The following is a 27,921-nucleotide window of genomic DNA, read 5'->3' as shown; positions in this document are numbered from 1 at the left end:
CGCTACACACCGCTACACACCGCTACACACCGCTTCCTGCCGTGTCCAGACACCTGCCGGGACAGCGCCTTTCCACGCTGACGGCACACCGGGCTGCAGCGCTTTCTCCCCGCACTCCGGAGGGGCAGGGAGCCGGGCCAGGCGGTGGCCCCAGCGGAGCGGGGCAGGGAGCGGGGCATGGGCGGGCGAGGAGGAGGGGAGGGAGGCGAGGAGGGAGCGCGGCCAAGCCCGGCCCTCGGCTCGCTCGGCCCGGCCCGGCGCCTCGGCGCTCCCCCCGGGCTCTTTGTTGGAGGTGGCGGCAGGGGCCGCACCTATTGTCCTCCCCCAGATCGGCTTCACCGGCAGGAGATCACCAAAAACCCTCTGGGAAGTGCGGGACCGCTCAGCCCGGACCTGCAGCCCGTGGGCTCCGGCGCCTACCGGAACCGTCTGGTGAGCGGGAAGTGGGCCGGGCTGCGGCTGCCCCGGCGGGGAGGGCGCACCCCGGGGCTGGGGGCGGCCGCGATGGCGGCTCTGCGGGGCACAGCCCGGGGTCGGCCGGGGCGCGGCGCTTTCGGTTCTTCTCAGCCAACTTTTTCCGACGCCGGGTCCGAGCCGGGCTGCGCTGCCGGGCCGGGGGGCTGAGGATGGCCGGCCCCACCCGCACCTGGGCGGCCTCATCCCGCGGAGAGCCGGGCGGGGAAGCGGGGCCGCCCGTGCGTGCTTGGGAACGCCGCTGCGAGACGTTTGTGTCCCCATCCCGGGCTCCATCGTGGAGCGGCACACTTGGGTTGGGTCTTTTTATCTCGGCAGGGCAGGGCAGGGCAGGGCACAGCACGGCGGTGCCGCTCCGCCCGCACTCACCCGGCGCTGTTCTGCTCCCTGAAGCTCCGCCGTGGATGGAAGAAGCGGCACCAAAGTGGCCATCAAGAAGCTGTGCCGTCCATTCCAGTCAGAGATCTTTGCCAAGAGAGCATACAGAGAGCTCATGCTCTTGAAGCAAATGCAGCACGAGAACGTAAGTTCAGTCCTCACAGATCTTATGTGCGCTGAAAAAGAAAGGAAACTGGGCAGAGCTGGACAAGCTGTCGTGCAGCTGTGTAGTGTTCAGGGCTCTCGACAAGACCCGCTCATCTGTCCTTCATTCTGCAAGACATTCAGCTCACGCAAATGGGAAGTTTCCTGTGAGCAGGACTAGGGGAAATGGATCCAGGAGGGAAGATTTAGGTTGGATGTTAGGGGGAAGTTCTTCACTAGGAGAGTGTTGAGGCCTGGAACAGCTGCCCAGGGAGGGTTGTGGATGCCCCGTCCTTGGAGGTGTTCAAGACCAGGTTTGGACAGGGCCCTGGGCAACCTGATCTAGTTAAAATGTGTATGTTTGGTGGCCCTGCCAGGCAGGGGGGTTGGAACTACATGATCCTTGAGGTCCCTTCCAACCCGGGTCATTCTGTGATTCTGTGTGAGAAGCACCATCTTGCTGTCCTGTAGGAAAGGTTGGGTGGGAAGGTTTAAAACTGCAGTGGAATTTGTGCTTCAGGCCAGTGAGAGTGATGGAGTGCTCAGAAATTCCATGTTCATCATGACATCCCTGGGAGGTGCAGGAGGATGGGTCTGTGCTGTGCATCCCACACGGCAGCATCTGGAAAGTGAAACAGGTTTTCAGAACCTGTTGAAGGTGGGCATGTTATGTGTTCATGCCTGTTGGGGGGAGTAGGGCTCTCTGTATCTTTCACCATCAAGTATTTGGAAGCATTGGTTTTGTAATAATAGGAAACAGGGAATGTTTGGGGGTAACTAAGCAAAGTGCTTTACTGGGAAGTAAGGAGTAGGACGGAGCACTTGGCACAGATTCCCACACAGTCCAAAAGAAGAACAGCTGTAGGAAGAAGTGTTGAAAGTGGGATTAAATTGTTTATCCTGAACAGATCTATGTGAAAACTTCTGTGGAGTTGAAGCGTGAGGAGAGGGTCCATGGTGGGCTTGGGGGATCACAGTAGTGGCTTTAAATGCTTTAAACTGAGAGGGGGGGAAGATTGGGGGTGGTGGCTTGTTAAAATGATACATCAGAGTCTGCTTACAAATAATAACGTGGAAGATCAGTGTGGGAGGTTGTAGCATCTCTCCCTTCACATAGCCTTCATGGCAAGTTGGAGAGTGAGGATGAGAGAAACTGGTGCTAACAGTAACCTGTCATTGTCATTTAACATTATGGAATTAACAGTCTGAGTACTAACATTGCCTAGGTTCATTCTGAAGAATAATCAGTGGGATATCTGGACTGTCCAGAAGAAGCAAGCTGTGTTGTAGGCTTAAGGCTTTGTGTGCCTCTTAATGTTTCAGTCTGAATCTTTTAGCATATTTCCAGGTAGCTCATGCAGTTGAAAGCTCTTAACTGGGTCCAGAGTTTGCAGATTGTCTTCCATTTCCAAGAATCATTTGTTGGGTTGTGTTTTCCACTCATGTAGGCCCTTCAGGACGGTACTCGAACCTCAACACAGGCTTGTTGAATAACTACAGAATACAGATGAAAGTGCTCACTGGGGAGTGTGGGTGCCATTTGTAACGGTTACAAATCAGTATATATGTTAGAAGGGAATATGTAATGTAGTCTTTTAGAACCATTTGGGCCACGGAAGGAAAAATCTGGTCTAGGTGCAAAGGAAAAGTTTTACCACAAATTATGGTATTTGCTCACTAAAGAACGATGACACTGCTTCAATCTGCCATTGCACTAATCTTCATCTTGCTATTTCTTTCTACTTCATATAAAACTGTTTCAAGGATGTGTTTTTATGATAGTTAAAATTACAGCCCATTCACTCCTCTACATCTAATCTACTTTTCTTTTGAAGTGACTTCTGTAAGCATAATGTGCCTGATGCCAGATTACATGAAAAGTGTGATGCTCTGTTTCTTTTGTCCCTTGTGATTGCCTTTGGATAGACCATGTCTGCCCTTCGTAGCTTTCAGGGGAGTGTTTTGATGTGTTTGTATCAATGCATTATTGTAATTTATTTAGCCTTATGATGTGTTCAGAATTTACGGAAGATGGTCTGATGCACCACAGTAAAAAATGACTTCTCTTACGCTCCATTAAGAGTGCAAAGATATCATAATCCTGTGTTACAGTTCTTCATTGTGTCCTGCTTAAGTGAAGAAAACTGAAGAAAACTTCTGCTTGATACCCTGGATAACTTCTGTTATCGATCCTTTGAAGGGTGTGTCCATTTACTTAGTGTGGAAGGGTTGTAGGATGTCCTGTTACCCTACAGGATGAACAGAAATAGGGGAGTCATCCCACTTAATTTTACTGAAGTTGTATTTTACCTTGTAGGAGAACTAACTCCCATGTCAGTTTGCTCATCTATTCAGGCATTTTCAGGAACAGGCAATTGTGGTTGCAGAGATGACTATCTCTACATTTTATATGCCAAATCTCAGTGGTCTCTAATGGCTTTCTAGTAGCATCTTACTGAAATGTAGCGAGGAGTGTTTCTGTGTAAGCCATGTGAGTTTGTAGCATAGAACTTCTCTTCATCCCTTAGAAAACAAACCAATGAGGGAAGTGGTGTTGAGGACCATGGGCTAGAAGAGAGAAGAGAGTGAGACCTGTCTCTAATGGCACTCAGGTCTGTCTTTTGGTGAGTGTTATAGTTTGAGAGGATCTGGGATGTTTCGCAAGCATCATAGTCTACTTCTATTGCCTAAGAATTAATTTAACCCAGATATTAGATATTGCCTTGGATATTGTCAGTAAGTTAGCTGCCAGCAAGATAAGCTGCTGGATCTCTTTGTAGCTGTATAAACAGATACCCTGGCAGAAAAGAGGGAATGGTGTGAAATGAGCAATAAAAGCAGCTAAGGCAGGATGAAAAGCAAGCTGTGTTTTTTGCTTTTCTTCATTTATTCATGTTGTATTATTCATGACATATTCCTCCCACTACAGGTCTTGGTTGTTTCTTTGGCACCTACTGCATCATGTAGAAGACCAGGCTGTTCACCTTTAGGAAGTTTTTGTGGGCAGTGCTGCTTTTGTTCCCTGCCTCTTTACATTTTGAGTTCATTTAAAGTGAGGACCTTTAAAATTATCTATCACGGCTTTGATTTAAAACCAGAAATAGAATGCAAACATTGCCTGTGTGCCAGCATACGTTTGTATTGATATATATAAACATAAGCACACATGGTAGCTCTGACTCAGTTGTACCAGTTTAAATTCTGAATGTGCTTTTGGCATAAGGTTTTTGACAGATGCCCATTAAACATCTCTATAAGTTGAGTCAGTTAATATTCTACAGATGTCTTCCTGGAAACCTTGTAGGAGTCAGCTGCAGTATTTGTTTAAAGGTACTCTATTAGTCTCTCAGTCATCTCTCTGTAGGAACAGTACTCTGGTGAATTCCAGCATCTGAAGAACAATGTATGCTTTGCATTAGCAGAGCCATTTAGTGTTTTTACCCCTTTTGGAAGGAACTCAGGTATCCAGCAGACACCAAATCAGCTCTCACTCTAGTTACGCTTCTGAAGATGGTGGTGCTGGCCTTCCATTCCAGGTTAGCTGATACTTAATTACCTTGAATTCTTCATTATGAAAAAAAGTGAGATCTTTTGGCATTAGCCAGGGGGGCAAATGTTTTTTCAGAGAAAATATTGGGGAAGTATGTTCCTACCTGAGGAGAATCTTCAGACTGCAGCTCATCCAGCCTGACATGAGCATTAGAAGAGAATGTATACAAAGTCAATCCAAGAAGGGAGTTACAGGTGAGCTGTGCCTTTTCAGATGAGTGGTGCCAGTGTGAATGCTCACTGTATTAGATTTCCTGCAGGAAGCCCTGCAGGACTGCATAGCTGGAAATTCACATCCTTTAAGGAGTTAAGTGCCATAAAGTGCAAACTGTCAATCCTGTCTGGAAGTGGCAAATCTGCTTATAGATTGCAAGTGAGGCATGGCTGTATGATTTACTGCTGTCAAAGTGTTGTAGGGGAGTGATATTCATGACACTTTTTCTGTGTGCTGAAAGCTACAAACAGCAAAGCAGATAACACGACGCTGAGTATTAAAAGATGTGGCTCCAGGAGCCGGTGAATCAACATGGCGATACCAGTTGGCACATGTTGGGCTTATTTTTACAAACCTACCTAATAGGTGTTTTATCCAGGCTGAATGTCAGCCATCACCTGTTTCTTCACACCCAGCCTTAGAAGTAATAAAACAGACTGATGTGCTTAGTCAAGTAAAACACGGTGAGGACAGCACTGAAACCCAAACCTTTTCGTGTTAGGGTTTTTGCCTGCTCCAGGGTTTAAGTCCACAGTGTCTGAGTCTGTCAGGTGTTGTGTACAGGTCCCTAGTGGAGTGTGCCTCCTGAGGCATGGCTGGTGCCCATGCTGCTGCTGCACTGGTGTGCTTCATCGTGCCCCTTAGCTTCTGAAGAAGTTACTCATGCTTTTATTCACAAAGAGCAGAGACTCCTCCAGCCCTCAGGACTACAGTGAGTCTGGTCAGAAAAGCTTGTTATTCTCTGCCTTTCTCCTTTGATTCTTTGTTCTTTTGCAATGTCAGATTTTATGGCACTGTGTCAGGATGCTGGTGTTGTCAGCGTGACGCAGAGAATGAAAAGAGAAAGGAGCTCATTGTCCCTCAGCAGGCATCTCTCCTTGGGGCGCAGCAGAGATAACCCTGGGTGGAATGGAGGTGACTATAGAGTGAGTCTTGTGTTGGGGGCTATAGTTATAGAAAGATTGAGGCTTCTTAGCATAGTTAAAAGGACGCCGATACCCTATGACGTGGAACAGCACAAGAGCATGAAGTTGAAGCTAACACTGCAGAAAATGTAACGCAGTGTGATATATAGTTCAGTATAACCCAGCAGGGCTCCCTCTTAGAAAATGTTTGTAGCTTGAGTGCCAGAGCTGCTCAGCTTCACTGTGTGTTCATGCGTAACATCCACAGGATAAAGAAGCACTTAATGCATGAGAGACATAGCCTGCATTACTTATTAATTTATAGCAGATCAAGCCTTTTGTTCATGTACTGCTGCTTACATCAGAAACTGCTTTACAGAAATCCAGTGAAACAGTCCTTGAAAATACATGAATGTGCATGGGAGTATATGGATGAGGAGCTCCTCGATGCTGTGTGCCTAAGCACCACAAAGTTTTTGCAGATACTGTATTTATCTGGGAGAAGAGGACATTTTAGACAGACTTAGGATATTCCACAGTACAGAAAAGGGAGTTTCCTACACTCTGTCCAGTTCTTTTCCTTTTCCTGGAGAAGTATCTGGAGATGTATCTTACTGGGAGGATTTATTTCAATCTGTGCTTCCTTGCTTATCTGCAGAAACCAGTGTTCTGGGTGGAAGTACTAAATGACTCTGTTCCAGGGAAGGAAAATCATCCCAAAGCACAGCTGTTCAATAAACATCACCAAGGAAATGGAATTTTGTGTTGGTGAGGCACATAGCTTAGGTGAATGAAGGCATGGAAATGCCTCCTTGGAGAGAACAAGTGGGACTTCTGAAAAAGTACAGTGAGGGTAAGAGGCACTGAAGATGGCACTTCAGAGAATAACCAGATCCCCTGCAGGTGTAATCAGTGTTTTATGGTAGTTAGATTATTCTGCATGAATTTCAGATGACAGTCCTAAGAAAAATATTACTAGCGATTTTTTCTAAGGTACATTTGGGTGCAGAGATGAGGGGTTGTGAGCTTTCTTTCTTTGTCTGTATTAGATTGCCTGGTTCAGGCTTGCAACATCTTGGTAACACCCAGTCTAACTGTGGTGCCTTGAATGTGGAAAGGATAAAAATAGGCGCACAAAGGATTTCATCAGTGTTGGTTGGTTTTATTCAAAGCTTTAAATAAAGGAAGTCATCTTTCCTTTCTTTCTTTTTTTCCCTTCATTTCTGCTCTCTCTGCGTTGTCTTTGCCTCCACATAACTTGCTATGCTAATATCCTAATAATGTCCCAAACCCATCCTGACTGATATCCAGGTGAATTGTGGAGTCATTTCAGTACTTTGATGGTAAAATGCCTGTAATGTGTAGGAATTTACAGGATTAAGCAGAGTCTGAGCTGAATCGGCTTTAGACAATGCCAGCTACATCTTTTGAAACATCTAGCTCTGTATATTTAATTAACTCGTCGTAAATGAGCTTGAGAGAAGCACTGGAGGTAACTGTATTAAGTCTATATTCAGTTGTTGCAGTTCCACTGAAAAAATGTATCCTAGAATCGTAGAATGGCTTAGATTGGAAGGGACCTTAAAGCCTATCCAGTTCTAATCCCGTGCTGTGGGCTGGCTGCTCCTCACCAGCTCAGGCTGCCCAGGGCCCCATCCAACCTGGCCTTGAGCACCTCCAGGGATGGGGCACCCACAGCTCTATGGGCAGCTGTGCCAGGGCCTCACCACCATCTGAGTGAAGAATTTCTTCCTAACATCTAACCGAAATCTCCCTCTTAGGAAGGGTGGTGGGGAGATGTGTTTCGCTAGGTGGTTATTTCTCTTGATAATATACTCTTTATGGGAAGAATTTAGTTCTACTTTCTTGATCTCTCTCCCAGTTAGAGATTGCAATGTTTCTACCTAAATCGCCTCCTGAGGGAAATTAGCAGGTATTTGAAGTGTTCTTCACTGCTGTCTGTGCTGGTCCAGTTGGTGAGGACCACTTATGATTGGCTCAGATTATCAACCAATTTACCTGGTTTATTTCAAAAACAGAAGTCATTCAGATTAGTCTTCTTGTATAAAACTGTAAGCCTCTGAACTTTTTCTTTCACACATACATCTTTTTTATCATGAGTAGCCCTCAAAGTTTTAAAATTTAACACATAGCAAATCCTAATGTTGTTAGGCACTACTTCAGCCATTTTTACGCCTGTAGTTAATGTCCTGTTATGAAAATGATTTTGATTGCATTTCTCCACTGATTACAGGAATTTTTGTGTTAAGATAGTATTAACCCATGTTTTTTTTCTCTCCCTTCTCCTTATCTTCAGGTCATTGGAATATTGGATGTGTTCACACCAGATGTCACACTGGAGAAATTTAATGGCTTGTAAGTTTTGAGTTCTTTTTGTTTAGGAGCAGGGGACTGTTCCTTGTATAGAAAAAGAGTTGTTTGTGTTTCCTAATAATGGAGAACTCCAAACCTGTTGTGTCCTGAGTTTTCTGAATTCCATCTTAGAATAGCTGGTACGTTCAGCTTTGAAATTGGCAGGTTTTCAGAGTGTTGTTAGAGCTAGTAACCTGTTTTATAAGGTGTGTGTTTCATGCAGCCCTCAGTAAACACATTCTGATGGGTTCTCTAACCCACCTTTAATGTCTTGTTTCTTACACTAAAGCTTAGACTGATCAGATAATGGAACCATTAACCCAAGTGAGTAATCTGAAAGTAATGCCTCCATTCTAATTCTAGGATTAATTCAAAGCTGCTCTTAATGTTTAATTGTTTTGTGAATATCTGAGCTCTGCTCTGTTTCATTCCCTGTAAGGTTTCCCAGTGCTCTTTCTGCAATTCCTTATCTCCAGATGAAGGTGTTGTACATTTCCCCTTGACTACTAACCTCACAGGCCAACATGATCCAAGCAATACATAATATAAATTATTTTCTGGCACCAGGCGTTTACATCTCTCTGATATCTCCCTTTTGGCAGCATCTCAGATGCCAGATATTTAGTGCTGCAGATATTAAAAGTCTGTTTTACTTGTGGATCCTTCTGCAATTCTTGTGAATTAGAGTCCCTGCAGAAATAGTGGTCAGAAGCCCTCTTGGGCTTAATGTAGTTAATGTGTTATTTCTGTAGAACTGAATTGGATTTCTTCTAATGTATCTATATTTTAAAAAGCAACCCTGTGCATTTGTATGTTGACCAAAAAAAAAGCTATCTGACAAGAAAACATGAGAAATGAAGTACAAAAAACACGGACCATGTGTTAATATTGATCATTTAAAACACCACAGAGCCAAAAAGGATGTTGTCCAAAAGGTTGGATTAGATACGTGAGGCTTCCCTTGGCTGACAAGCTGTGAGATGTTATCTCTTGCCTATTGTGTAAAGATCAAATTCAAGTTGATCTGTGGCCAGAAACAGCTGAAGAGAGACAAGTGGCTTCACCACCAGCCAATCCCTATGGCTGGTGTCATCCAGGACTTTGGGTTTCTTAAGTAACTTCTGGCCCTCCCGTTTAAAGCAAAACATGTTCCTGCTCTATCTGCTGCTCGGCTTTCCTGCTGCTCTATTCCACGAGTCAGTGTAATGAAGCCAAAATCTCATTTCCTGTGTGAAGAAACAGTCAGTGTCATTTCCCTGCTTGCACCGCTTTTCTGTCAGAGTTGGAAATTCAGCTGATGGAAATAGTGTACAAAATCAGAGATATGTGAGTCTTTACCAATTGAAATCCCACTGCGTACAGCTGTTTTTCATCTTCTTTGAATACACTTCTTGCATTGTCTGTTGTTGTGTCATAAAAAATGTAGCTATAACAGATCGCTGCCCTCTAAAAGTTTTAGGATTTTAACTTGGACTTGCAAGGAACTTAAATGTGGTAGGCATCCCGTTTCCATTGGAGTGAATTGGCAAGCAAGTGTCTAACATCACTGTAAACACATTTCTAAAATAAAAACAAGTTTGACAAGTTGTAGATAGAAGACAAAGTGTTCAAGTGAGCCTATAATGTTTGATCCTTTTGTTCCAATGTGTTACTCTTCAACTCTTGCTACCATTTGGATTTTCAAACTCAGAAGTGGATTTTCTGTTTCTTAAATCTTGTTTCCCCATTTTGTTTCCTCGGTTTGACTGAGAGATTTGATGTCATCAGACTGTAAACTGAGCATAATGCACATGTAAAAGTGGTCGTAGAGTGCCTGAAGGTTATATGTTGTTTTTAATGTTGTCTGTGTACATAAATTGTTATCCATCCAGAGGCCTGGGATCTGTACAGATGAGGGCGGGCTGGTGAAATCTTAATGAATCTTGAAGGTCACTGCCATCAGTAAAAGGCACATACATATTTCTTTCTCTGTTTTGTTGGGTTTTTTTGTTGGTTTTTTTTTTTTTTTTCTGTAGAAGTAATGTCATTTTCTGGTTCATTTCAAATATTTATGACCTCTGGGAAAATGCATCTAATAAGTCTGATTCAGAGGAGTACTTAATATGCTTTTAACATTCAAGAGCATCAACAACGCAGAAGTCAGACTCAGTTTTCTGGGTTACTGGGTCTGTTGTCGAGAAGCATCTAGAGTGAGACTTGGTGAAAGAGAAGAAATTTCATTCTCATCTCAGTAGTTGCTACATCCTTATGTGATTACAGAATTGAACTGCGCATTTTTTCTGCCCAAAGGACAACAAAGTGGTCCGTGAATGTTAAGCTTGGAAGCTGATATGAGTTACTAAAGATGAAGGAGGTTACAATCCTAGATAGAAGTTAATTTGTTACATATGACCTTGTCTATTTGATTCTAGGCAGTTTGATTGCTGCTAGTTCGCATACCCTATGATAATGATGGTGAGATAAATACCACTGTGAGTGAATGTCCCAGTTTCCTGTTCCAATATCTTTGAGATATCACATGGCTGTTGAGTGGCTACCTTTTGTCTAGTTCAGCATCTGCACTTTTCTGCTAGCTTCTAACTTTCTATAATCAGTGTCAGGGTTACGTGATACCCCTTCATGACAACAGATGGAAACACAGAGGGGCCTGAAGGGAAGATAGTAGAATTGTTTGGTAACAGAATGATCTATATAATGATCAGTGAACTATAACATACAAATATGTTTCAATTTATTTGACAAAATTATTCTGACTTTATTTCTGTTTTTGTTTGTTTGCCTGTTTAAGCTACCTGGTCATGCCATTTATGGGAACAGACTTAAGTAAGATAATGAAGCATGAGAAACTCACTGAAGACCGAATCCAGTTCTTGGTATATCAGATATTAAAAGGCTTGAAGGTTTGCCACTTTTTGTTATTTCTATTCCACAACTTTGTTTTCCTAGTGAACCGTTATGGAGAGCTGTAAATACTTATTATTTGATGGCAGGTTAGAGCTTACCTTGCCTTGTTTGTACAAGTAGTGATATTCTGTGCAGTAGTTACTTTGTGACAGTAAGCGTTATCTGGCAGGGCTGGGGTTTGTAGAATCATAGAATCACCAAGGTTGGAAAAGACCTAAACGATCATCCAGTCCAACCGTTCACCTATTACCAATAGCTCCTACTAAACCATGTCCCCTGCCATAGCTTGAAACATAGCATTTCACTTATTTACGTATGTAAGAAATAAGAATTGAGAATTCAGGTGATGTATTCCTGTTGTAATATTACTATTCTAAGTCCCTTCACCTAGCTCTGCAGGCTGTGTCCGAGCTCTCCAGCAGCAATGACCATTTAATTCCCTTTGCTGTTCAGGAGACACGCTGCATAGAAGGGAGGCCATAGAACTGCACTGTCTAGGATTGGTGTGGTTCTTTTGGCTGCTGCCAGCACAACATTTTTTGCTTTATAGTCCTACAACATATGAGCACACTTTTCTCTGCACACAAAGGTTAAGTGCAGACAGTGTGCTGGGAGTTGTATCTGATAGGGGTGTGCGTATGCAGTGGAAATCCAACGCTGTTTTTGATACAGGAAAATGTGTCACATCTGCCAAGATTCTGATTTGTCCAGATGTGTATTTTTATTGCCAAACCCTATTAAAATAAATAGTACTGCGGGACAACTTGCTGATCCTGTACAAGAGTATCAGCAACAGTGCATCCATGATTCCTTTGTAGCTCCATATTTAATAGATACAGAAAGACAGCTATTGTTTTACTCTCATCATGAAATTTAGTAAATATGTTTTGTTCTTGAGGTCTAGGTTAGATATTAGGAGAAAGTTTTTCACTCAGAGGGTGGTGACACAGTGGAACAGGTTGCCCAAAGTGGTTATGGATGCCCCACATTCAAGGCCAGCCTGGATGTGGCTCTGGGCAGCCTGGTGTGATGGTTAGAAACCCTGAATGTAGCAGGGGGGTTGAAACTTGATGATCATTGTGGTCCTTTTCAAACCAGGCCATTCTATGATTCTATGGGTTTTTTTTGGTGGCACAGCGGTTTGCTTTCGTCTTTTCTTTAAAGTACTTGGTTAGACTTGCAACTTAGAGGGCTTTTGTCATTCTTTTGTATGGCAGAGAAGCTGTGTGATGTCAAAGAATATGGAAGCAAGCTGAAAATAAATGTCCTTATGCGGGTGGAGCAGACTGGAGTTTCCAGCTCCTTCGGTCTTGGGTTCCTTGTCTGCAGGAATGTGGATTGGGTTTGTTTTCTTAGCAGTCTGAGGATGGGGTTGGTAATCATATTGCATAATTTATACAGTATTTGAGAATGGAAACTTAGCTCTTGGGCTGTACAAGTACCTCTTCAAGTGTCTTTTGACATATTCATGGTAATATTTACTTCTTCCAGTTCTCTCCTTTGGTTATCCGTATTTACTGGTTTTTGTTCTCATTTGTGGTGTTCTTTCTGCTTCACTGTTTCTTCCTCCCTCACCCGTTTCCTCTTCAGTTTTTCTTTATCTGTTAAGTCACTCCTCATTTTCACTTTTCTTGATGCCTGGAATACTTTTCCCTTAGACTTTTCTAATTCACTTTTTAGTCGATCTTTGTTTTGTATAAAAATTACGTATACAGACAAGAATCCTCAGAATTCAGACAGCCGTTGGATCTCTTCCTAGCACAGTCTGAAGGATTTATGAACGCTATCAAAAGTCATCTTTAGGCTTATGCGCAGAGCTCCTGCATTCAGAGGCACTTTGCACACATTAAACTGGAACCTTGAATGAAATTTTGTTCCAGTAAAGTGATGATAACACTGTGAAGTGTGTGTCTGCTGTGGGCTCGGTGTGTTTATCACATTAAGGGTGAATAATCTGACAACAGGTGAATGACTTAATGAGGAAATTTGGCAAGAATAGGGTCCCATTTCAGAAGACTGTTGAACTGAAATGGAAAACTTTCCGAACTAAGAGTAGCCTAGTTCCAGTGCTGTACCTGCCAGTTGATAATAGAAAGCAGTTACAGAATACCACTATTGTTGAAGAAGCACTGCAGCTCAACACAGGTTTTTCAGTTTACAGAAGGCCGTTTGGCGTTTATATTAGCACCAGAAATAAGGGCTATTTTATTAAATCTCAGCAGTCTTAAAGAGAAGTGCTGAGAAAACAGATGAGTTCTCCCCAAAGTGCTGACATGATTTTTGGTGCTATTAACTGTCATTAAACCTTCAGTGGAGTGAGAACACCAATAAAACCACATTCTTCACCCAAATGGGTGGATTTACTTAAAATAAAACTCAAAAGGGTGCAGTCCCTTTAATTCCTGTTTCTACATGCTACATTCTTAGGTGCAGAAATTCCTGAATCTGCTGGTTATTTCCCTACTGTGTACAGTCATACCGGCAAAAATAGCCTATAGAATATTATTAGCATCTGCTTTGGAAAATGAAGTGGCCTCAGTACAAAGACACCAAAGCGATTCAGAATGTAAATAGTCATGGTGGTATCCTTGGTAAAGATGGCTGTTGGCTGAAGACTCCAGCCTTTCTTCCATTTGCTGGGAGTCTAACCGCTTACAGGCGTATTGTTAAAAATATATATGTATTGATATTTTCTCCAGATTCTATAACCTCTTCTTTTTTGCATCTGGTTCCTCCCATCCCAATGTACTTCATGCACATTCATGACAGAAATAGTGTTTCATAGATCTTCCTGTGCTGTAGTGGTTTTACAGCCTGCACTCTGGGTAACAGTCCCCTCAGCCCTCAGTGCTTTGGCAGTTCTATGGGCGGTTTTAAAGCTTGTCTAATAGGTAGAAGAAAGTGATGCGCCATCTGCTGGAGGTGCATAGTGTTGGGGCTTTGGGCCACAGCAGGACAGAAAGCTTTCCAGAAGGGGGCTCAGGCGTGACGGTCAGCAGTGTGCCCCAGTGACAGCAGAGCACTATCACCATCTTGACTGTATGGGTGAAGTTATGACCTGTGGGTGAAGGGAAGTGATTTTTCTCCTTCTCCTCAGAACTTAAGAGACCATTTCTGGAGCACTGTGTTCAGTTTGAGGCATCCCAGCACAAGGAGGGCACTGACAGAGCAAGGACACCAAGGCACTGGGAGATCTGGAGTGGAGAGTGTGCAATTAGAGGCTGTGTGAGATGGGCTCATGCTGCCTGGAAAAGACCTGGCATGACATGGCTCTGACCAGTGTCTATGTGTGTCTGACAGGAAGGTGTAAAGAAGATAGAGCTAGACTTCTCACTGGTGCCTAATGACAGGATGAGAGGCAACAGGCACAAGGTGAAACAGAGAATTCCATCTGACCACAAGAAGAAAAAGGTTTGGTGTCTGACCACCACACTGGAATGGGTTGCCTGGAAGGGCTCCGTGCTTGGAGTTGATCAGAACCTGACTGATCCCATCCTGGGCAACCTGCTGCATCTCACCCTGCTGCAAGTGGGGCAGTGGGACTCGATCTGCAGAGTCCCAAACAACTTCAGCTGTTCTGTGATATGAAACCAGCTGTAGAAGAATAAAGCAACAAACATATAAGTTCTTACCAAGTGTACATACTTTGTTTAGCCAGCTTACTTCCCTGTATTTCCCTGTAACACAGAGATATGCCCAGGTGCTTTCTTTTCCCTGGTCCCCTCATCTGGTGGACCATGAGGATTCCTTTGCAGAGGGACTGTTGCTATATACAAAATGACAAAACCGTAAATACAGGCCTGCCTGCCCCCAGAGACAATAAACAACAAGAAAAGAATTAAGAAAAACAACCTTGAAAGCAAATAAAACCACACAGTGAATGAATAAATCAGCATTGTGACCAGCAGCTATTAAGCTAGTATACTGCTTATAACAATTTTATGTCAACACTTCCTCTTTAGATCTGTCATCCTAACCCTTTGGGCCCCTCTGGGTCACCACAAGGACTGCTGTGGTTTAACCCTGCAGCTCCCCACCACATCATTGTTTGCTTACTGTTCTCTCAGTGGGATCAGGAGAGAAGTGGAAAAAGATAAAACTTGTGGGTTGAGGCAAAGACATTTAAGATTCCCACTTCATCCATCATGAGGACTTGTTAAAAAGCCCTTACTGTTCTCTTGTTGCTTAGTCTGAGTAATAGAGATGCCTCAGTCGTCATGGTGTGCAGTGTTTTCAGACGCTGAGGCGTGCAGATCTAAAGTATGATGGCACAGCTGAGATGTCTACTTCAAAAGAGCATTTCTGATGTATAAAAGAGAGGGATTTATTTCAGTGGACATATATCCAGAAAAACTGTATGATCTGGTACAGTAATCAAACTGTTTTATTGGTATATAGTTTCTGGGGGAGGAATAGGGTAAAATGCTATTGAGTTACCTGAATGTTACTTCTGTGTAGTAAATAAACATGCCCAAAATTCAGATGACGTTAGCACCATGACAAGACACCTTCTGCCTCCTCCTCAAACAGCGCCTTAGGGTCAGGAGCTCATTAACTAAAACATCCTTTCTTGTTTGTTTTTTTTTTTCCTTTGCAGTATATTCACTCGTCTGGCATAATTCACAGGGTAAGTAGAAACTGCATAAAATACGTAAAATAATATGTTCTTACAGCAGGAATGCGATTGTGTGTAAGCATGGACATAAATGTGCCTGAGTTTACATTTATCGTGTTGAAGTTTGATTATATCTTTGATAGAACTGGTTTAGCTACATCCACTGTAAGCTGGCCACCAGAGCTGCACTGGTGCTTTGTGAAATTGGATTGTAAGTCCCCATAAGAGCAGACAACACCAAAATTGAGATGGCTACGATTTTTTCTGACTTTTTGAAGACAAAAATGAAAGTAAACTCTTAAAAATATTTAAATGTAATATAAGAATCATAGATTTCTTATTTGGAAGAGTTCCTTAAAGGTCATCCAAGGGGAGAACGCAAGGAAAAATGACATAGAAATTCAAGTTTCTGTCTTTACTTCTGTAATTTGTTATGTCTTATTTTCTGGTTTAGATTTATGACGTTGTTTTACTTGTTACTGTGTTAAGTAGCTGCAGCAAAACCCATTTAACCTAAATGAAATGCCTTTAAAGTGTGTTTTATTCTGTTTGCTGTGAAGTAAATAAGTAACATCCATTTAAAAACTGATTGCAGGATCTAAAGCCTGGAAACCTGGCAGTAAATGAAGACTGTGAATTAAAGGTATGATATGTTTACTGAAAAAAGTTTTTGTCTGTATCAGAAATGCACCACAGAAAATACTGGGGGTGGCAGCTGTAAGTGTGCTAACTGGTTTCAGTGGTAGGAAGGGGTTTCAGCCCAGGAGCTCAGAAGAGTCTTGGAGGAAGGAAGAGGATCAGATGGACACTGGTAATGAACTTGGAAAAAACGACTGGAGACTGATCCTTTTAAATGTTTTCCAGTTCCAGTTTGTGTGGCTTTAATCACCACCACAGTATTTGTGTATTTATTTAAGAAATAAGGCCCTGAATACTGAGCATCTATCAGTTTCAGGCTTCTCAGGAAATAATCATGCCATGTTTACAATTGCACAAGGGCTGTAATGGAGAACTGTTCTTATGATACCTTGCAGCTCATTGCTTCAGAGAAGCATGTGAGGAATCAAATACTGCTCACCAGAAACACCGTATTTCTTTGATAGCGATTCCTTCTGCACCATTAAAATAAAAGCATCAGTTGCATGTAGACTACATACACTTCACAGAAGGAATACATCAGTTCTTTATTTTTGCTTTTAACTGTGTTACTAGGAAAATATCAATATCAATATAGGGAGATGGTTACTAATATAGCATTGTATTGTTCAACTGTTAACTTTCATTGGTACTCTGTAAGACAGGTGCACTTTATGGCATTTCTTGTGCTGTCATGGCTGGCACATACATCTTCACAAGACAACAGTAGTTTGAATGGGACATTTGTGTCCTGATATGTAAGGACTCTTAGATCTTATGGCCAAGGCCATCTCCGTGAAAAGATACAAGCCTTTATGGAAACAGTTCAGTCATGTGAGAATTCCAGCTTTGAATAAATACGGTAAGTCTAAGTCTACAAACGGGAGATACAGAAGATCAAAGGTTGTAAAGCACTCCCATAATTAAATGCAATAAAAGTTGATGCAGGATTGCAGAAATAGTTTTTTAGTGTGTAACATGGATTATCTGCTGCATTATATACAGCATATAGCTGTTGCAGTGCAGTTTCTTGCTCTTTGGAGACTGAGTGGAACAGACCTGGATGTTCAGGGACGTGTCTTTTCAGGATTTCCCTATAAAAGACAGGAAGCCAGTTGTCTCTTTCTGGCTTGTGATGATAGTGGGGAGAAAAAAAGAATCTAGATAAACCAGTTGGACGTGTTCTCCCTCCACCCCCCTACCCGTACAGTGAGATTTTGAGGCGCAAATGTCCAAGATATTCTTTCACTGTATGATTGCTCTATTTCCTTACCTAATACAACTGATTTTTCTGTTACCTTGGACATTTTTAAGCGTTTACATAAGCTGAAGCAAATAATTTGATACCAGAACACTGTTTTGTTAAATGAGTAGGAGAAAATGTAGTACTAAGTTTAGGTTTTCTTTCTTGACTCTCTATCCCTAGTTTTATGGTAAGTTCTGATACCGCATGCAGAAGAAGTGTGCCAGTGTAAGACCAGTAAATACTTTCTGGTAAATGTGAAACTGGTAAATACTTTCTTTACAGAAAGGGTAGTTAAGTACTGGAATACGCTCCCCAGGGAGCTGGTTGAATCACCATCCCTGGATGTGTTTAAGAACCATTTGGATGTGTTGCTCAGGGATATGATTTAGCAGAAGGTTTTTAGAGTTAGGGTACTATGGTTAGGCTGCGTTTGGACTTGATGATCTTCAAGGTCTTTTCCAACCTGGGTAATTCTATGATTCTACTGGTCATCTAAAGGCAACTGGTGTATGAAGTCGTCCAGCTATCAAATGTTGAGAAATGTACATTAAAGATATGAGGGCAGGGGTTTAACTGTGATCTTGCTCACACTGAGCTGATTAAACTGCCTTTCACTGTGTGTGCATTCCAGGTGTAATGCATAGGATGTGAATTGCCCAGTGAGTGCACATCTAAGGCCACCATATGCTGGCATAAGGCAGTTCGGCCAGTGTTCATCCCATCCTTTTTCCCTCTTATGTGTCTCAGCAGCTTCCTTTGGCCCAGCTCTAGGAGCTGTGCAGCTGTAGGAAAGTCAGAACAGTTCCTTGAATTATTAATTGCTAATAAGTAATCAGCTCTATTTCTCAGAGCATGCTTTGCAGCTGCCTTGTCCAATTCTTTCAGCTGCTACACAGGAATCAGAGAAGTGGCAGTGGAGGTGCCACAGGGGGAGTCTCTGCCCTTCCTGCTGTCTTGAAGCTACAAATTATTTTTGTTACAGTTACTGAAGCAAGGAAGAAAATTAAGTTTGCTAAGTAGAAAGGGAGCTTACTCTTGAGCCGTGGGGAATTTGCTCTCTTTCATAATTCCTGCATTATAAAATTGGTTTTCAACTCACTTTGAAAATATCTTTTGAAATTCTGATAGAAAACTGGAACATCAGGCAGAGTATGAGAGAATAATTTTATGTGAAAATTGCTGTTGCATTGGTACTGTGTCAATGCTGAGCTCTAGTTGTTCGTGAGCCTAATGAACATTTCAATAAAAAGAAATCATAAAGTTAATGAATGACACATGACAATTGTTGCTATCCTTCATTTTCTGCCTTTAGAAAAATACAAGCCCAGATTCCATCTTAGCCCTTTGCCACAACCTGGTGTCACAGCCTTTTGTATGAAAGAGGCCTACAAAGCTGTGCCAGACGGTACCACCAGTGGCTTTTGAGACCAGTTTTGAAGGGTAACTTTTGGCTTAATCAATTGCATTTTATTGGGAAGAATAAAAATCCCTCCCACAGTCCATTCCAAATTTGTAGGTAATCAGCAGGTATAGGGAAGTTATGGAAATAATGCTTCTAGTGTTGCAATAAGGGTAAGCCCTGGCATTTTATGCTCTTAATCTAGTATCTGCAAAGGGTGATCTGAGCAGACTCCTCTTCTGAAACCCCCTGCTTCTTGTTCATAGCGTGGATTTCCTGATAAACTGTGAACTCACTGTTGGCCACATCTGTTGGCACCATCTTTTGATTGTTCATGCAGGTGGGCCCTTACATTAGCAAATTTCATAGAGATGGACAAAAGGCTGTAATGTTTATTTTTAGTCTTGTTGCTCTGCACATTGCAATAGCAATAGGGTCTTAGAATCATAGAATCACCAAGGTTGGAAAAGACCTCTAAGATCATCCAGTCCACCTGCCCACCTACCATCAATATTTCCCATTAAACCACGTCCATTTGGACAACATCTAAATGTTTCCTGAACACCTCCAGGGATATTGACTCCACCACATCCTTGAGCAGCCCATTACAGTGCCTGACCACTCTCAGAGAAGAAGTATTTCCTAACATCCAGACTACCCTGGAGCAACTTGAGACCATTCCCTCTCATCCTATCACTAGTTATGTGGGAGAAGAGGCCAACCCCCACCTCACCACAGCCTCTCTTCAGGCAGCTGTAGAAAGTGATGGGGTCACTCCTGTATCTTCTTACAGGATAGCCTTAGAAATAAGCAGAATTGTACATAATCCTCTAAAAAATTGTACTAACCTTGCATTTCTTACCAAGGCTTGTTCTGTGGTTGAAGCAGTAGGTTGGAAATCTGTGGGACTGAATAACAGTGAGTCCCCTCTGCTTGTTCCAGAATTTCATGTTACCTAGAGGAAATTTTCCCTTCTTCGAGTTATTCATTAAAAAAAAAATACAAACCATAATGATATCTCCTTACTTCAGCCAGGACTGAATGTGACCAGTATCTCTTTAACCATTAATTGAATAATTTATTGTTTTCTCTACTGGCTTTACAGCTTTAAGTGTTGATATAGAGGTATCTAACATGAAAAAAATTGTAAACCTCCTTGATACTTCTGTCTTGATTCTTAAAATGAGAGCAAGACACTTCAATGAGAAAAAGATGCAAAAATCACCTCTGTAGGATGCTCTCAGCCTTTTATTTCCTGTGTTTGTTAGATCTGTATGAAATAGGTAACTGTCTGGGTGTGCTTTGTCCTTCCACTACAGATCCTGGATTTTGGATTGGCCAGGCATACAGACAGCGAGATGACAGGTTACGTGGTTACAAGGTGGTACAGAGCCCCAGAGGTCATCCTTAATTGGATGCATTACACGCAAACAGGTCAGCATCTCTTTGGAAAAGTCTTAATACAGCTGAAGCATTCACCGAATCAGGCAAGTCTGTGTTTCTGAAGTGAGTGAGACATTGAAGGTGGAAATGATAATATAATGATGAAAAACTTCCCTGTAGATTGCAGGTAATCATGTGGGGGGGTGTTTTTTGTTCAGTTTATGGGTGGGTTGTTTTGTGTGTATTTTCTAATATTCACAGGAGGTTCCAAAGCAATTGGAACAAACCTGCTCTACTGTATTTGTGTTCTCCCTGACTAATCTTTCTGCAAAGATGTGCTTGTTTGTAACAGACAGGGTAAGCGGCAGAATGAGGGAATGTAGGTAATGCTAGAATAACCATAGAAGTTTTTGAAAGCATAGCTGAATTACTTCCGACATTCATCTGTTTGTTACTGAGAAACTGATTCTGCCCAGTACCAGATTGTCTTCTGTTTGCCAATCAGAAATGCTAGTAGTATTCTCTATACTGTTTATCATAGTCTGCAAGGCACCCATGTATATTATAGCAGGCTACCAAGGTAAATTTTAGATGTCTTTAAAATATATGTTAAACTAAACTTTATCTACATTTAGATGAACAAATATTCAATATTTTAATGCTACTTTATCATCTTTTCAGTTGACATCTGGTCTGTGGGCTGTATAATGGCTGAAATGATAACGGGGAGGCCTCTGTTCAGGGGAAAGGACCGTATCCTTCCTCAGTGCATTAATGAAACCACGGTCAGAAAATGATGAGAGGTGCTTATGTGATGCAGTAAGTGTGCTGAAAATCTGATGAGCGTAAATTGAAACATATAGCTTAGGTAAGGCTATCATCTTTGTATTTAATTAGTTATTTGATACTTGTACCACATCTGTACATCAGCGAATTAAAACTCATATTACTGAACTTTCTCAATAGAGAGTGGGATTGGGATATCCATTGAATGATGCCTCAAATCATCAGCTAAAAGTTTCACTGACAATACAAAAGGTAAATATTAATATATATACATATGCATTTGTTGTAGCAATAGGTTCCACAACTTCAGCACAGAAAGTTCTGGTGTAGTGTATGAACTTATGAGCATGTGCTAGTCCATTTCAAGCTTTTTGAGGCTTTTGTCCAAAATACCATGTAAATAATACATAGTAGAATATTTTAGATGTGCAGAAAATATTTAGTCATGTCATTTCATTGCTGACAATTTAAGAAAATAGTTAAGATTTGGCCATACTTCAACCTTAGGTGATACTTTGTTGGCCCGAACGCTTGTGACAGACAGCGGAGTGTAGTGCTAAAGAATACAGCAAGAATTCATCACTTGTCCTGTTTACGAGTTCTGTATGTCTGACAGCTCATCTTTTACATGCCTCCTGTTCAGCTGTTGCATTGTTGGTTTTGCTTTATTCTCCAGCAGCAAAGAAACACGTAATTTTTATCCTATGGTGAGAGTCTTTGTTCCTTATTTCTGGCATTCAGATCTGGACCAGCTCACAGAAATCATGAAAGTAACGGGTACTCCAAGTCAAGATTTTGTGCAAAAACTGAAGAGTCAGGAGGTGAGTGTTCTGCTTTGTCAGACTGTGTTGTGTGCGCTGGGCCATTCTCAATTCTTAGACTGCCTGAGATTGTGTGTGTTGGCTGCTGAAATGACCCCTGATAGCACATCTATCACAGTATCACAGTATCACAGTCTTGTGCGAGTTGGAAGGGACCTTAGAGGTCATCGAGTCCAACCCCTGGGATTCGAGCCTCCTGTGTAGCAGAGCGGCACTTCTACCACTTGCGCCACATGGAGGATTCTCTGCCTACTTTGGAGGTTTCACAGCCAGAATAATTACTGGACATTAAGAGGAAACAAAATGATTAGGACACTGAAAAAAACCAATATATTTAAGTACTTTAAATCAGCTGAGCTGATACATTACTTCCTTTGCTGGAAGTGTACTGACAATATGAACCTCTTCAGAGAGCCCATCCATTCTGTGGGTGTCTCTGACTTCCTCTTTCCTATTTTCTTGTGATGTTTTTGAGAATCCTGAAGTCCCTGCTATAAAGAACCTAAAATAAACCATTAGATGAACTGTGCAGATTGAATACTACAGAATTACTGTGAAACATACACTTTTAGAGGCTTCTGTAAATTTCAGTATGGCATTCTTTCAAACGATGAATACATACTTATTCTAATCAGCATATTAGATGTTGATTAGGTATCAGAGCTTTATGTTTAATTTCTTAATCAGAATTGTGAGGTTTGGTTTAAAAGAAACTGTTCCTTTCAACAAGAAGATGAACATAACCAGGCCTTAGAACAAAAAAAAATATCCTTTTGTGCAAGGTACTGTCAAAGCACCAGTAAGGTACCTAGTAAAGGAGGAAAAGTTCTGATTTAATACTCATGTTTCTTTCAAGGCAAAAAACTACATCAAAAGCCTTCCAAAAGTCCAGAAAAAGGATTTTGCATCCGTCTTGAAGCATGCGAGTCCTTTGGGTAAGGCAGTTTGTGTCAATGTGTACAGTCCGTTGTTGTTTTGTTTGCACTGGAGGCAGCAGCAGTGTCAGCATGTGATAAGTTATGTGATGATTCCCATGCTGCTCTGCCTCTTGCTTTCCATAACTCAGAACTTTGATTCTAGTGGCCGAACTGTGCCAAGTTTAGACACTGCCAGGAATCAGATGATTCAAAAGAGTCAAAAAGAAGTATTTTATGCTTTAGGCTCTGATCCAGACCGTGCTTAATGGTTTTACTGAAGCAGCTTTCTCAAGAGCCCTGGGGATTTAAATATATTTAATAAAGGTTTCTGTGCATTGTATTTTAAATATAATTCTGAAAGGTCCTTTTGATGTACAACAGAAATGCAAACAAATAGAAAGCTGACATTTTAGACATGGAATGAATGCGTCCTGAGAAACATCTGTGCATTCCTGCAAAGATCTGGCTTGTATTTGATGGATATAAACAGCTAGAAGAACATACCAAGTGTGCATAACTGTGACATGACCTGAGGCAATAAGTGCTCTGAGATGGCTCTGCCCAGCTTCATCCGTTCCCCAATGACCTGACTCATAAAGCCAGGCTTTCTTAGAATATGAATTAGGACAATTGAATCTTCTGTATTTAAGCAGTTAAAATGGCATATGAAGATACAGTAGGATTATTAACCATGACCGCATGGCTCACTCACTAGCTGTCCCAGCTGCAGAAAACTCTACACATCTCTACTTTATTTCTTCCTGTCACTTCTTTGGCCATCTGGCTGTTCCTTATAAGAAAAACAACTGCTCTTGGTCTGGGAGAGAAGGTTGGAAGGACTTGTTAGGTGCGTGGTTGGACTTAAAGATTTCAGTGTTCTTTTCCAATCGAAATGATTCTATGATGCTATGAAGCCATAATGTGCCAAGCAGGTGTTGTAGCATCTTTTCCCATGCTGCTGTCCCTTCTTCCTTTCTGGTGCTCCACCCAACTCAGAAACTTTCTTACAGGATACTTTTATGAACATAATAGAATCATGTCAGTTTATACTAGTGCCTTTTGATAGTCTCACAGAGGGCCCGATCCAAAATCCACCCGTGAGGAACACTGAAGATGTTCATGGATTTCATGGATTGTCTTGGTGAGGTCAAAACACGTTGCAGATAAAGTTAGTGCTGACATTTAGAGCATGGATGTCTTGGTGAACTTGAAAATGTGCTGCCAATGCTGAGGACATGGATCTAGTCACATAACAAACAATTCTCGATAGCTCTACACCCATCTGCTCATAGTGCCCCTGCCAAGTAATGATGTGCCTCATAACCACAACAAAGTGCTGGCAGTGAGGGCAGACATCTGGGGAGTTCCTACATGCAGTGGACCTGGAGTCAGAAGTTCAGAAGTCAGAGCTGAGGTGATGTGTCTGTATTGCATGTGGAATTTAAGGAGCATCTCTGCATTTCTTGGTACACATCCCAGCTTGTTCACAGCACTCTGTTTTGTTGTGCAGTTGGACCTCACTGGCTGTAGAATGAGCACCCAATGATTCTGCTTTGTAAATCTGTAGGTATCTTTGAAGCATCTTCAATGCAGCATTACTATGTATAAGCTGAAATCGGCGCTTGATTTCAATGCAGTGTTCATTTTCTGTCCCATAGCTGTGAATCTTTTGGAGAACATGCTGGTGCTGGATGCGGAGGAGCGAGTCACGGCAGCTGAGGCTTTGATGCATCCTTACTTTGAAGCAATTCATGATCCTGAGGAAGAAATTGAGGCTGAGAAATATGATGACACATTTGATAACATGGATCTACCCCTGGATGAGTGGAAGCGTGAGTTTAGTTTTGTGATGTTTTAAAGAATAAGCAGCTAGAAAGGCCATCCTGACATGAAAATATTCTCCTTTGCTGATGAGTGTCACAGCTTTTAATGGAAAAGAATAAGTGGACAGCAGTGAAATAGAGAAACACTGTTGGTCGGTGTTCCTTTTAGCAAATCTCCCTGAAAATATCTTCAAAGGTTTTCTTCTCTTCCTTCTAACAGTGGTTCCTTATCTTCTTCATACATCTTTCTTCTTATCTCCTGCAATGTAAGAAAGAAACGTGTTTGTTACAGTGGATAGGACAGGGCAACAGATTCCTTAGCTGTTGTCTCTGTAGGCCTTAAAGCTATTGCTGGCCTCAATTTCCAGTTAGATATGTTTTCTCTTTTTGAGAAGGCCTGTCTCTCTCAGGAGAAATTAAAATCTGAATCTGGCTTTTGTCTCCCCTCAGAGTTTTGTATTTTGACTCTTAAATGAGGTGAGGTCTTGATCTGTAATTCTGCTGTACTTAAGAGCACTTTCTGAGTATATTTTCCACTGTATTATAATGTCAATGCTTACACCCTTTGAAAACACGACATTTTTGTATTGGGCTACTTCTTCAAATCTGAAGTGGTGAAACAGTGGTAAAACAATCTCTGATTATTTTTTGTACTCCTCTTTTTTCACCTGAAGAGGTCTCTGTCTTTCTCACCTTGACCGAAGCCTATCCATGCTGGGGTCTGCATCTGGCTTATGTCTGCAGCTCCTTTTCTGGCCAGACCAGCAACATGGTTTATTCTGTTGTTTTGTGTTGTTTTGGTTTCTTTATTCCAGGTATTACATATAAAGAGATACTGAACTTCAAGCCACCACAAACATCAGAGTCAAAGGAGACAGCAGTGTAATTGTATGGCTCGGTCCTTTCAGAACTCAGAAGAAAGCAGGAAAGCTGTAAATGTTTGTGATATTTCAGGTGTATTAATTTTTTATAAATAAACTGGATGTAATTTCATCTGCACCGTAAGAAGGAGCAGTGTCTTTTACCGTGCATGTGGAGATGTGGTGCCTCTGGAAGCAGCACCTCAGAACTGCCCAGAAGCTTATTTCTGCTCACATCTTCTCCCCTCTGCACAAAAGGATTCAGGCTCTGGCAACCCTTGAAAGAGCAGGTGGGACCAATTCTTTGAATCAGAAATCAGATGAGAGTACAAGTTACCACTGCAAACAAGCTGAGACACAGCATACATCAGTGATGTACAGTATCTGCTCTCTGCTCACCGGTGCTGTTGAACCATCTTGAATTTAAGAGGTATTGAAAGGACTTCCTCTGGAATGTTTCACCTTGATGAGATGTCTAGAGAGGCTGATAAGCTTCTGTGACCACAGCTAGTCAGGAGCAGACAATACAGCCTGAATGGATGCATTTCTTTTCGCCTTCATGAGGGCAGAAGAGCCTGAGCTCCATCCAGGTCTGAAAAATGTATGCAAGAGGCAAGAAGCAGGCAAGAGAGTCCTAGAGATTGTTAAAGTTACCAGCGCACTGCAATGAGATTTCCTGAGTGCACTAGGTGAGCAATCACTAGGTAAACAATCGCTTCCTAGAGTCACAATGTTTTTATCTCAGTACAGTGCAGTCTCTTTGTAACAGAGTATAGGTGTACAGGGGGAATCATTTTAAGACTGTCTGAAACTGTATAAGCTTTCTAGCATCTTATTTCTGAAATAACCATTGAAAATATACATGTTCTCAAAGGACATACTGATTAGATAACCAGCAGCACTGATTTAGAAATAGGCTCTTGGACGGAGGTGTCACCAGGTGCAGAATCACAACCATTGTTTTTTGGAGCCTTCTGGAGTCATCTTACTTTGGGGGGAACCTTCCAACCTTCCACTGGGAGGAGCCTTACCAGAAGGAGTCAGATTCCTGATGAGCTACAGTGGGATGTGAGATGCTTTGTGTGCTCCTCTTATTATCTGGGTTCATTCATTGTGTTCTCCTTGGTGCTTAGTTCATCATAGAATCATAGAGTGAATTGTAGAGTGGCCTGAGGTTGAAAAGGACCTCAAAGATCATCTAGTTTCAACCCCCTTACTGTGGACAGGGTTACCGGCCACTACCCCAGACAGTTCATAACCAAATCCAGCCTGGATGATTATTAACCCCTTAGACAGGTGAAGGGTTCCTTCTGGGAGCACTTCTTTTTGTTAGAGGTAGTTTTGAAAGTTGACTGTTTGGGTGTGGATTATTCCCAAAGTGATCTGCTGTCATTTGTTGCCACTGAGTGCAGTGGTTGTGAAGGAAGACATTTGGTACTAGCAGGTAATAGCTGTAAAAGAACTAAGAAATTACATGTGGTCAGTGCGTTGGCTTTTGCTTTCATACCCAATTTAAAGCAGATCTTTAATCAAGGCACAGTTGTTCTGTTTCTTTCCGTGAATGTTTAACTTAGACTCCAGGAAATAGTGCCATTTGTTTAAAAATTATTCATGATGAGCATTGATTAGTGGAGACAGACACCTAGAGAGCAAATGGTAACAAACATGCAATTGTTGATGTGTTTGACAAGACATTAACAGGCTTGGTTTCAGGAATACATGAAAATAAGCAGCACATTTAATTTGAAGTAAAACATTCTTCCACTGTAGATGTCACTTTCCCCATTTCGTACTATTGACTTTCTGCTTGGACTACGCTTTTATGTGAAACAGGAACTTTATTTTGCACTTACTGAGTGTTTTTTAGGGTCGTGCCCTGTCATCCTCTTACAGATCATGGGAGAAAAATGCCTATTGGAGATGGTGGGTTTTGATAGCTTAGCTCATTGCAAATGTTGAGTGGCTGAGGTGAATTTGCCTCTTACAGTACTAGAGAAACCACAAGCTCCTGTAGACATAAGGTGCTGGTGTTTGGTTTTTCTGCATTTGGGGATTCCAGAACTCTTACAGTAACTGAAGAGCAGCCCTTGATGTGTGTGCCAGGAGAGACAGAAGAACTGCTGCGCCGTCTGTCAGTAAACACTGTGTGAGGTAAATAACAAACATGAAAAGTTTGTTGCATCTTGGCACGATGTTTCTGTGAAGAGAATGGGATCTGAAGAAGCTGCTCAAAAAAGCAATAGGAATTTTTAGTATAAATCGCTCATTAAAAGAAATGTGAGGTGAAAGCAGAAATATTTTGCATGAGAGGCAGCTGCTGTTTCAAAGGCAGCAACATTTCCCAGGCTTTTATTTGCTATTTCTACTGGTGCTTAGCAACTCAGGAATAAGAACCCAATTTCTGTTTGCCTTAAGGACAAATGTAAATCTGTTCTGCATGTACTTGAAATGTATTGTGAAAAATAAAGGTTGGGTTTTTGGGTTTTTTTACACA

At 41.9% G+C, this 27,921-nt stretch overlaps 1 protein-coding gene across 1 annotated transcript; it reads left to right on the top strand.

Moving 5' to 3' along the window:
* Positions 1-626: 626 nt before the first annotated feature.
* On the top strand, positions 627-27,921 carry LOC107308531 (mitogen-activated protein kinase 12-like). The gene is made up of 12 exons (XM_032448654.1): positions 627-769; positions 868-997; positions 7,982-8,040; positions 10,826-10,937; positions 15,539-15,568; positions 16,152-16,199; positions 20,157-20,271; positions 20,902-20,973; positions 21,748-21,827; positions 22,684-22,762; positions 24,403-24,576; positions 25,383-27,921. Exons 1-12 carry the CDS (start codon positions 627-629, stop codon positions 25,451-25,453), a joined length of 1,113 nt encoding a protein of 370 aa, XP_032304545.1. The 3' UTR covers positions 25,454-27,921.

Source organism: Coturnix japonica, chromosome 1 (genome assembly GCF_001577835.2).
Source record: "Coturnix japonica isolate 7356 chromosome 1, Coturnix japonica 2.1, whole genome shotgun sequence".
Taxonomy (NCBI): domain Eukaryota; kingdom Metazoa; phylum Chordata; class Aves; order Galliformes; family Phasianidae; genus Coturnix; species Coturnix japonica.
Note: the sequence above shows the minus strand (reverse complement) of the source record. Positions and strands in the feature narration are given on the sequence as shown.

Bases quoted from the DNA above. Each gene is read 5' to 3' on its own strand.
- LOC107308531 (XM_032448654.1), top strand. From the start codon at position 627: ATGGCCGGCCCCACCCGCACCTGGGCGGCCTCATCCCGCGGAGAGCCG. The intron at 16,200-20,156 runs GTATGATATGTT...CTTCCACTACAG, and splicing joins ATGAAGACTGTGAATTAAAG to ATCCTGGATTTTGGATTGGC. The intron at 22,763-24,402 runs GTAAGGCAGTTT...TCTGTCCCATAG, and splicing joins GAAGCATGCGAGTCCTTTGG to CTGTGAATCTTTTGGAGAAC.